The sequence below is a fragment of the Plectrocnemia conspersa genome, unplaced genomic scaffold (assembly GCF_051122295.1).
Source record: "Plectrocnemia conspersa isolate PC_06_02 unplaced genomic scaffold, ASM5112229v1 ptg000012l, whole genome shotgun sequence".
Lineage (NCBI taxonomy): Eukaryota > Metazoa > Arthropoda > Insecta > Trichoptera > Polycentropodidae > Plectrocnemia > Plectrocnemia conspersa.
Window position 1 is genome coordinate 21,639,063 of NW_028277176.1, and position 12,583 is coordinate 21,651,645.

Here is a 12,583-nt window from a genome sequence, read left to right on the forward strand (position 1 = left end):
TTTCATTCTTGCTCACGTCATTCTCCGAATTTTATTATAAATATATTAATGTAATAGATAGAAATTATAAATAAAATATTAATAATTTTATTCATATTAGTCTCCCGGTTATGATATTGTATAATTTGAAAACAATAAATTCTCTCGTGGGATTTAAGCCTTTCACTTGATAAGAAATGTTATAACTGGAAATAATTAAACTTATCTCTTTAAATGTTATTTTCTAACACTGAACATTGAAAGTAGAAAATAATATAAAAATGATCCTCTTACATTTTTCATATATGTACATATAAAGTTCAAGACAGAGAGCTTCGTTGGAAATCTTATAGTTTATCTTACGAAAAATTCACTAGAGTTTCTTTAGTTGATTCACACTAAGCCCTTAACGTTCTTACGTTTTCGTTCTCAATTTTTCATCGTCTACCGAGATATTTTATGCGCGACATGTGCGTACCTATTGTACGTGTGTCTGGGCCACACCTTAGCTATTTCTGATAGTGTTGCGAAGGTTACCCGGCTATTTGGCCAAAAATGTATTGACTTGGCGGTGCCACGCTCGACAGCAATAAAGGTCAAATCCATTAATATCCCTTTGAATATACACACTTTCTTTTGCTGATTTCCATATTGAAAATCACCATAAATTATAAAAGGAAAATTCAATGTCTTTAACGACTGCGAATGTCGTGAAAATTTGCCGATTTTTTTACTATTGACATGCTCAAGATTTTCGTGTTAACATAAATATTACTCGTGTTTGCCGTTCGCTCTTCCATTCGGCAAATATACATTTTGGTTTATTCGATAACATATCGAACGTCAGTTTTATGGCAATACGGTTACAACGATCCCTTATTTTTCATCCATGTATGAATATATTATAGACGTTTGTATATTGAAACTTCAAAACCTTTCCGTTTCTCATTTCAAAATTGCCGTTATCGATGTTCTCCAAATATAATAAACTTAGGCTAAGAATCAGATAGATAAATAGCCTAACGTTTTCCAATAACATTTACTTAAACTTCTAAGAATTGAACCTTGAAACAATCTATAGGTTACACATTAATGATATTCAAAACAAAATAAACGGAGCACAAAATACTGATATAAATACAAGGGTAAACAAATAAATATCATAATCTTAAAATAAGTCAATGTGATATATTACATAGATATTATTTTGCACTAATACAAATGGCAATAAAAGGTTAGAAAATTACGGCAAATGCTGCGAGAATATCAGTGTAGATTCCAATAGATCATATTAACACATTGAGATAGATATTTTACATATTTAGAAACGCTCGTTACCGAGCGTTCCCACTGCGACGGCGCCGACAGGATTTTATTGCTTTTGACGTGAATTTTTGCCTTCTGAGAATTAATAATTGTTTTTGCGCTCTTCTATTAACCAAAATTTGGTTTGAATATACTTTGATCAGCCATATATTATTAGAAGTCCATAATAATATCGATAAGGATGGCTATCATATTTTTAAAACATAGTATATTATAGTAAATAATAGAGCAATATGCGAGATGCGATGCCTCTATGTACATATTCTTCCACTTATTTTCCTTTGAGAGCCGAGTTAGCTTAGTTTGAATTTTTGACTTGGCCTTTTAGATTACTTTTAGAACTTTCATTAGGTTAGGTTTGGGTTTGAACAGCAAATGTACGTTTTGCAACTGTCAATTTGAGCTTCATAGACAGTTAAATTATACTACTGATTGCTTACGAGTGTCAATAATGTTACTTTATGTTTACGTTTCTTCGAATTTAAATAGCCACAACATTACTGTGTAAAATCAATTAAAATATATATAGAAATATCTTGACCTTAAGGTCAGGGCATGCAATCATACATAAATTTCAGTGATTTATTTATTTTAGTATTTTTTTATTCATGTAAAATTAGCATTAAAATATTTCGTTAAGTTTGGAATCACCCCCTATTGTAGTATGTAATACTTATGAACACATTGCATTTGTAAAGAATCACATTCAGTACTTAAATTAAGAAATCCACTTAGTCACGAGTCACGATAAAACACAAAACGTATTTTGAATTAAAGTTATAAGCTTTCACACATGCAATATATTATCTACGTGTCAAAATATATCCCCTTCGTTGAAAATAATATATTTAGGGAAAATCCTTGAACAATATTTCATTTAATTATACTTGATAAACTGTGACTCTTATAAAAATAAATTAATATTATTTATTTATATCAAATTATGATTTGTTTTCTTAGACATACACCTACATAATTTCGCGGATGGATATTAATGTTGATTAACTAAAGTCGCACTTTGATATGAAGGTAAGAGAATAATACAAAAATAAAATTTATCAATACATATTCTATTTAAATCAATTAGTATCAAAAACTAATGAATCATCGCATAAGTCTACCATAATTAAAAACCTTATTGTTATTATTCATATTTCAGTATGTTTTTATTATCGTTATATTGGTCTCATATTACATATGTATAAAGCTATAATTTTATGAATTATGTAAGGGTCGATGGGAAATTACGACTGTTCTCAGGGTTTAAGTTCCACAATAAAAAATATTCACTTGCGAATAAGAATGGCGCCAGAAGTAATCAACCAAACTTTGAGTTGCTGTATATAATGTTTGTTTTGCACTTTTATCAACGCGCATAAAAAAAGCAGGAATAATTTATTTTCTCTAAGGCTATTCAAAAGTAAAAAAAGAAGGAAAGTGCTTAGAAAAGGTATGTACATACATATGTGATCTGAGTTTCAATTTAGACATTTTCACTTTGTCGATTTCGACCCTTAACTTTTATCAGGAGTGGAATGAATACACCCGAAAACTTTATAAGTTAAAATTGAGTTACATTTCCTTATTTTAACAAGCTTTGTCGTATAAAAGTTAGGGAAGTAATTTGCGACTGAGAATGATTCTTGTTAATTTTAAATTGGCAGCTTATACAGGGTTTGCCTAAGTGACAAGAATTTAAAAGCAACACTTAATAAACATAAAAAGTTAAATACAAAAGTGAGTCAAATTAAAGACTCAAATATTTTTTTAATATTGTGATCTATTGAACAGAAAAAGACCACATATTTTTTTTTTTTAATATCCACGACGCTTAACCGCCATCTCTCTACTTTTTGAGGTCAGAATAGCGTAGTCTGCAAGTTCTAGACTAATAATTCAAAGACCGCGAGTTCGAGTCACGGCAACAGACTCGAATTTTTATTTATAAAAATGCGCTTTTTTTTAAAAAAAAAATCTTTAGCTGCAAAAAGACATATATTGATTATAAATTATAATAGAGATAATAAATTATAATTGATGAAAAATTTAGTGAGCAATATTTACTAGTAAGTTTTAATTATTACTGATTGACTTACCTAGTTGGTACAGATTTACTGTACCCTCATGTACTTAAAATTCCATGTCATTTTAATCCGATTGCAGGTTGAATATGATTTCTAAAATATGCATTTGCAAAAAGCTCTGATTTACTTAATTGTATTGCATTGGGCTTACGCCTGTACAAGGTTACAACGAATTAAAAGAAATCTTGTAATGTTCAATGGGAGCCCTTTAAGGCAAAAATTAGAAAACCCTGGTGTCAGGGCAATGAAAATGAAGTGCGCTGCTCTTTTTGTTCTCTTCGACGATCCAAGATTTACCACTGAGTGTGGCTTAAAATATTTTTTGCACTTGACGGAAGGAGATCGTTTCTCAAAACCTCTTAGAAGTTTTATTCACCAAAATTTCTTTTGATAAATCAACGCTTTATTTATTTAAAATGGTTCTGAGACGTGTCGTTATCTCATTTGGTGTAGCAATGGGGGTGGTGAATTTTTTTTTATATATTATATTATATTTTATGTTTCTTCTTCAACGTTTCTTGATTTTAATTGTTTTTCGTGTCTGTATTATAAAACACATTCATTGTCACTAATATATGCCTGAAAGAAAAACTAAACCAATGATGAGTAAACTACGATAATTTTGAAATTGTATAATAATGCCAATCAGGTTAAAATGATTGTTTTCTTAACATAGTAAGTAGTTATTTAAAAACAACTGTATATTGTATTATACATATGATTATATATACGAAGTGATCTTTATATAATCAGAATGCTCAAGTTCAGATTATTATCTCAGAAAAATAAAATTAGGTTATTATTAAAAATATCAGACAGTGCTGCCAAAGACATCTGCCACGTGAAGTCAAATTATAAACGGTTACATCTAACATTTAGCGTTAATCATTTTAATTAACAGAATATGAAAATATATCATGTCAGGTTAGAGCAGTAGTATTACTTAATTATCATATTATATAATAAATATGAAGCGCGACCCACAGTACGTGACTCGGTAGGTAATACATAATGGAAAACTTAAATGTAGGTTATGAAAGTTCAAATTCAGAGTTCAAACTTTTTGGGAATTTATCTTATTTTTACGATGCCGCAATGGGCTTTTCTCCATTTTTCTTATAATTTAGATTTTTTATGTATTTTGGCCACAGGCCAAACAGAGAGAGGTCAGGACGGGTGGTCAGGGTCGGTGATTCAAATACCGACACCACTCAAAATTTCCTGTGTGATGTCACTCATTAGTTTTAATACCAATTAGATTTACCCTCTTTCTAAATTTGCAACATGAAAATTCTCAGACGTCGACTTTAATTAAATTGTGATGATATAATATTGATGGAAACGATTAAAACTTTGTCACTTTGGCAACAATTCATCTGCGAGTTTTTCAGGCGTCTGCAACCATTTGAATTAAAATTATGTATATGGGTATTCGGATGAAAACAGATCAACTCTATCCTTTATTTGCTTGAAAGGTTGAAAAACTTTGTTTATTAAAGAGTTTTATCATATGTATGCTCCTATAAAAAGTAATTAAAAAAATATTGAACATATGCAAAAAAAAAATATTAATTAAAAACATAGGAGATAATGTCACAATACAAACTAATATTTTGCAGTTAATCTTAGCATAAATAAAGGCTATAATATCTTGATTTACAGAATCTATTTGATTCATAGCAATCTTCCTTTTAGTTTTAAGAAGCTTCATTTCTTCATTCTCCATAGCAATGCGTATCATAATTAGTGTTTTTTTTTCTAAAAAAATGATAAATCCAGAATTCTCATTTATCGAGAAATTTTCAAAGATCTCGATAATATTATTTTTTTGCTAAAAAATTGTTTTTATTAATATTTTTATATGTTTTAACCACTGCATAAAAAGGATAGGTCCATGCCAGATTTTTAAAAATATGCATGCTTCTTTTCGGATGTTTTAAATAGAGGTTGGAAGTATTTGAATTGAAAAAAATGTTCATGAAACCGCTCCGCGTAAGAAACATTTTTTTAATATTAAAACTAGTCCTTTCATAAAACAAACAATTAATTTTATGTTTTAAACACTATTTTTTGTTTTATACTACACAATCACTAATATTAAATGAGTTTCAGTAATGATAACTAGACTAAATCGAAGGTCTTAGTCCATTTCAGTCGTCTTTTTAAGTTGTCCACATTGAGGAGTTTGTTGCCTCGATGTTGACGTGCTGTTTGATTTGTAAACCGTTTTTTAATGTACATGTGATTAACTTGTCGCAATATGGCCGACAACCCAATGCTGGTTAATTTCGGTGATCGAACGGGAACCGGTGCATTCAGGATAGTATGATCGTTGGCGAGAATATCCATATTGCAAAAATGTATGGGGGCTTTCCACAGAGCTACAACATAAAAGTTGCATGTCCGAAAATTTAAATCTAGTTTTTTTAATAATCCAAAGAAGTGCTTTACCTATAACTTGAATAAAAAATTTAAGGTAGCAATATATTGACAATTCTCGCTACGATTCGGCTACAATTACAGGAGCTCAAAATTACTTTATAGCTCAAAAATTTTTAATATGAAAATTCCTTCTGTATGTCCGCGATTATTTTAAAAACGAATTGTTAGATTTTTACTCACATTCTATCGAACAGTTTCAAGGCACTTCAGAGGGTTAAATGCATCCTACGGGAGGATGAGACGTGCCGTCTATCGGGGTCAATCTGTCGGTGACACGTTACGTGTGCGCAATAGTCAGTCCTGCGATGGTGTATGTATATGTCCAGGGGAGGATTTTCTCCATTGCGGGTGGGGCAAGGTCGAGTCACGTGTTGCACCGCAGTGTGTCGTCCTGTCGCTCGGCGGCGCTACCGGCGCACCAATGTGACCGTGGCCTAATGCAGGCACACTGCTACAGCCGCATCGCGTGCCACCCGTTTCGCACCCCTTTGTCGCCACTTTCTCTCGTCGCACGGCTTATACGTAACGCCCTAATCGTCCTAATCCCTTTTTCTGCGATCGCTGTGCTAATTGCACTTTTTGCTTGTGTGTGCCCTTATGGTATATGTATTATACATAATTAAAGAAGAACTCTGAACGTTTTTGAGTGAAACAGCTGCAGGACAGATTGGGGTTATAAAAAATATTAATAATATAAAAAGCACATTCACTTGATTCAACAATTAATTTGAAATATTATATATAAGTTCAAAAGCAAGTTTTACTAGATGTATGATTCGTGATTTTTATATACGTGACAGTATAAATATATTATAATAAAAAACTATAAAACCAAATATTATTATGTATATGAGATACATGAGTAATATTGGCACACGCTTGGGAGCCCACACTGCGCTATTGCGCTTTTGATAAACTAACAATATTTTTGAACTGGAGAGTGGATTAAAAAGAAAAATATTAATTAAAAAATATTTTCAGTAATATAAGAATATGAGCTATTAAATATATTGTAGGAATCTACCCGTTAATTATGAGATTTTATTAATTATTTGATTTTTTATGGTTGCATCACAGTACAAAGAGTTGTTTATCACACTCGATATCTATCCGAAAGAGTATCATTATATAATATAATTGAAATAATACACCTTTTGAAATGGGTTTTCAAAAATATAAAATCTGAATGAGTTGAACCAAAATATATACATTAAAACACCGTTAATTAACGCTTAAACTCAAGGGAGTGAAATTTGGGAAAATTTCAAAATGTATGCAACGCACACATGTTATTTTATATTAAAATTTATGACCTGTATGTTACGAAAAATGTATTATTGTTGTATTTATTTTATATTTTTTACATATTGTATATTTTTTAAATACTTAAGTATAAAAAATATTACTACACTACTTTTCGTACTAAAAAAATATTTTGTCGAAGATATTAATCTTCGACAAAATATTTTAATATTTATATGATGAAAGGTATTTAATTCCGAAAATTATATTTTCATATAATTTGCTGTTAATGTTAATAGATTAAAATTTTATTCATAGAAAATGTAAGTAAAATATTGCCATTCAAAAGTAAATTAACGTCACTACTACAACTCTACAGTGCATATTTCTGCCTTTTATTATGAGAATTGTATCTTTAAGTCAGAAATATTAAAAAAAATAATATCTATTGTATTATCGTGAGATAATTTTAAATTGTATTAAAAAATTCATTGCTACTGACAGCATATTTTTAGATGATCATAATAATGATAAATTCAAAACATTATTCTGTTAAATTATTCTGATAGATCACAACTTTTAGCATCTACATATTAATTTTTGACAAACTATTGTTTAGATTGTAATAAGAAACACAACTTATTTATTCGTTTCTGATGATTTTTATTAATTGCATAATGTTTTAAAATAGCTAATTTACTATAAAACAAAATTATTTTTACAACAACGACTATTAATAAATCAATATCAGTTGAAATTATTGGTTGGAAATACAGTGTATAATAGTTTTAAGAGATACGTTTTATAAAATGTTTTAGAAGTAATTTTTAAATAACGAAATTATTCTTACATTGAAAACACATCGTTCTAAAGAAGCCAAGATACTATATAAAAATTTAATTCTGTAAATAAGTAGAACATATTTTAATTATCTAAATAAAAATTGTATTGCATTAAATCTTTTTTCACCAAAAAATAGTTATGAAAATTTTGTCCCGAGTCGGTTACATATTATTTTATTTATTATGAAAGTAGAACAATTCATTTAAGGTAATAAAAACACTTTATTTTCCAATGTAATCGTAAAATTCCGTCACTACAAAAAGATTATCGCTAAAATGCTAAGAATCATAGTGTATATTTTTTAAACAAATTTACGCAAAAATAGCATTATCTCAAAGGCACATATGTATGTCGTATAATAAATTAATGGCTCATTAATCTATTTTAGAAATTATGTATATATGAAATTTTCATGTTTTTGGTGTTTTAGATTTATACACTATTTTTCAATATAACTTTTCGCATTAAAGTCAGATTTTTTTGTATAAAAATGCTATTTAGAGTCACAATTTCTAAATCAATTAAGTTATACTTAATTGTGTTTTATTGTCTTTAACAAGATAATTTTAGCTTATTTAATACATGGTTACATTAAATACACGATCTATAGTTGCTGTATATTTCTTGAGCAATTTACATGCTATTTTCTTAAATTTATTGTTTTTTTTAATTTATTTACAAATTAAATTATCAACATTTTTCTTGTATGCAGAAATTATCATTATACATTACAATATTTCTTATCACTTTTGGTTTGTACTAATTCATTATAAATTTTACTACACATAAATAAAAAAATTATGACATCCGTTTTGAGCTATATCTCTAAAAAGTGGTAGCATTAGCGCTATTATACATATTTAATTTAATGACAGTCGTAGCACTATTGATTTTTTATGTACGATACAAGTATATTTAAATGTGACATATAAGTGGTATAATTTATAATAATTATATTGATCCTTTATGTCACGATAGATTAAATAAAAGCAAACACGTGATGAACATTACATATTGATTCCGTTTTTAACAAAGTGCCGTGACGCAATGATACTGAAAACAAAATTTAAATAATGGCACTGCGGTTTGAAAACCGCAGCTTTAAAGTCTTCTTTAATGGTGAGCGATTCAAGAGCTGGTCAGTGTAATACCGGACGTCCGGCAAGTAGGTACATCTTTGTACATAGTGAAATTAAAACATACATATATAGTGTATGTAACATGATTGTGATATTAAATAAAAATATATTATATAAGCGATATATTAAATAATTTAAAATTTTATCATAGTGACAAAAATAGTGAAATTTGTATTAGCGTGCACTTTACAAGTTGAAGTATCACTTGATCTAAAGTGTTTGAGCGTGCATTTTGAGAAGCGCTTTGCGAAGCACGGACGAATTCGAGCTTTCCGCTACGACAAGCTTTTTAGTAAAAATCACATTTACATATTATTTTACAAAATATATATATATGCAAGTGGCATATGTAAATTAAAGCACGTGATAATTACACATTTAGCCATTGAAGCACGAAAGCTCGTGATAAATTTTTGGAATTACTATAATTTAAAAACTTAAACGCAATTAAGCCTTTAGATTAAAAATTGTGATATATTTAGAATTTAAATTAATAATAAATTTAATATATTTATATGTAAAATAGTGATTTTAAAACTTTTAGTCAAGAGGAAACAAAACGGACCTTCAATTGTTAAAAGCTCGCGTTTCAGTTTGTACAACGTTACGGACCAAAAGTCGAAAGCTTAAAAGCTACTTACGCGCATAAATAAACTGAATAGCTCGAAGCAAACGGTGAAAGCTTGCACATAGTTAATTTTATATATGTACATATATTTTCGTTACGGCCCCTATATTACTAGTCTAATTAATTATTTTTGAAAGGTATTATTTTTTAGCTGTAATAAATTTTAAGGATCCTCCCTATCTATAATTATACAGTCAGCAATATTTTTCATGTGAAATTTTTCTGTGAAATATTTAATTATTAATGATCCAATTAAGTATTTATTTATATTGTTTCAGGTAATAATCGCTGAAATGTATTACGCTTGAAACGAAAAGACTGAAAATGGTACACACACTTGGTAAGGAATATTTTTTTTATTTATAACCAACTTTTTAACAAATATAATTATTTATTCTCATACGCGTCGTTAATCAAAGTTATTTTTGTCATTTACTATGTGTAATTTGTATTCTGAAAAAAATATACCCTTACGATTTCCTTTCAGTTACTTCCTTTCATGAATACTTTTAGTGTATATTAAAACTCTTTTTTTATATACAGAATGTGTTATTTAGCCAATAGGGAGTGACTAATATCGCGTGTTCACATATTTATTCGCTTGTGCGATCATGCGAACATAAGGCCATGGTCGTTTTTTTAACACACTGTACTTGAACAAAAAATAGCTTTATAAAATTATACGTGGGCGGTAATACATAGGCGTATAAGTAAACGTTTAATTATTCTTAGTGATTGTAAAGGCTGTTGTTAGGAAATTAAACTAACGAGAAAGAGTTTAATAATAATCTGTCACTTTTTTATTTTGAATCTATAGATTTTTTATAATTAAATGGCGAACATCTAAGACCATGTTCGCCATTTATTTACATACCCCAATATAGATGAAGTTTTTAAAGTAGACTTTAAATTACCAATTTGTGATAATTTATATTACAATATGCTTAAAATATATTTTTTAATAAAAAAGCATTTTAAAATCATCATTATTAAAAACAATGATTTATTGAAATATTCAAGGGATTTATTTTAAAAATATTTAAATAATATATCAACAAAACCTTTAAAGGTATATTTTTATATTCATAAAATAATTTTGGAATTTAAAAATTTTTGTCTGAACTTTTAATCTACATTCCTATAGGGCTTCGTAAATAACCAGCAAATTTAACAAACGTGCATAATCCAAGCCTACTTACAAAGCTGATAAATAAGTATAACAATAATTAAATCCTTTATAGATGGGTAGTATAAATAAAATGTTGTATTATAATTTAACTAATTATAATAAAGCTAGATGAAAAAACGAATGCTAAATATAGTTATATATTAGGTATCAAACGTGATTTTTAAAACGCATTTGTACGATAGACTAGTGTTGTAAATTGGAAACAAAAACATGAAAGATATGGGTTCGAATCCCGTAAGAGCCCTATTGTTTTTTTTTTAATTTTCATAATGTCCAGGTGATCATAACTAATTATTATTAAAAACTTATTTTATCGATTATTACATGCTAGGTTTTATATATAAATAAGTATTAATAAATCCTCTATAAACCTAGATTAATGAACGAACGTTAAATATAGATATATAGTATACTTGGTATTATCAACCGTGCTTTTCAATACGCATTTGCACGTGTTATAAGTTGGAGATTAATACATGAAAGATCTGGGTTCGAATCACATAAGGGCCCTGGTGTTTTCCAATTTTTTTCGTGTCTGGGTAATTGGAATTAGTGATTGTTATATAATTATAATCGATCATTGTATATTAGATTTTCTTGGATTTTTGTAATCTCATCGATGATTATCGTGATTAATAATTAAAATATAATCAAGCTAGGTCGCTCATAGTAAAACGTATGCTGTTATTATAGTTTATAATAAATAAAATATATGTCACTGATTTACATACATGTCTCACTACAATAAAATATATGTTACTGATTTACATACATGTCTCACTACTCATTTGATTATACTCTGTTGTAATATATTGGGCTAGCGAATGTCATTCAGTAACAAAAGATTTACAATTATTTATTTATATATTTTTTTAAGAACGGAATAGCGTAGTCCGTAACGTCTCAGACTAGTAATTCTGTGGTTGCGGGTTCGAGGCCCGGCAGTGGCACTCGAATTTTAATTTATAAAAATGCGCTATTATTTAAAAAAAACGGCCCCAGCTGCATTGACATTTATTGATTATAAATTGTATAGTATATAATAATTTATAATTAATAATATATATGTCACCAATTCCCAGACTTTCAGTCTGGTGGTTAATACTTACTTGTAGGTATTAATTGTGTCCGATTGCCTTACTCACTTGGTGCAGATTTGCCCGGTGTAACGCATTGGACTTACGCCTTTAAAGCGTCTAAAGGGTTGCTTTTTAAAGCCTTAGATAGTACCATTTTTAAATTTCGTTTAAATAATAAAAGTATAAACTCATATACTTCAAAGTAATATATATAATATATAATTCAGAAAACGTGATATTTTTATGAGCACCAGTGTTATTTTTACATAAACTTTGTATATGTTACGTTAAACTCGAAACGTTGGAGCTTACACCCGAGTCGAGGTCAAAAGCGACCCTGCCGACCTCGGGGCTAATTCTTTTTTTTTTCGAAAATTCTCATATTTCATAAATTTTCAGACCCCGGGCATTACGTATGCGACGTTTGGATAAGCCCGATGGCAATATGTCGTCGCATACGTAATGCATGTGTGCTAAACTTCGTTTGTATGCAAAACTTTCCGCATAAACCGTCACTCGCAAGCTTTTTGAAGGTTCGACGCGATGAAATGAAACTATTATGTAAATTTTATTACTTTCTAAGCTTCCTCGGCTGTATTAAAATTATAGACGATGATTATTATCTCCAACGT

The 12,583-nt window shown here is 28.8% G+C and overlaps 1 protein-coding gene across 4 annotated transcripts in view; it reads left to right on the forward strand.

The window, feature by feature from the left end:
• LOC148228597 (uncharacterized) overlaps positions 1-12,583 on the forward strand; it is a 47,953-nt gene that overhangs the window by 16,511 nt on the left and 18,859 nt on the right. For 2 of the 4 annotated variants that reach the window (XM_088200361.1, XM_088200362.1), the window contains exon 2: positions 9,962-10,023. The exons of the other annotated variants lie outside the window; for them this stretch is intronic. In XM_088200361.1, the coding sequence (XP_088056487.1) occupies positions 10,008-10,023 (16 nt within the window). In that variant the 5' untranslated portion in view covers positions 9,962-10,007. The remainder of the gene's footprint in view (positions 1-9,961; positions 10,024-12,583) is intronic. 4 annotated transcript variants of the gene reach the window in all.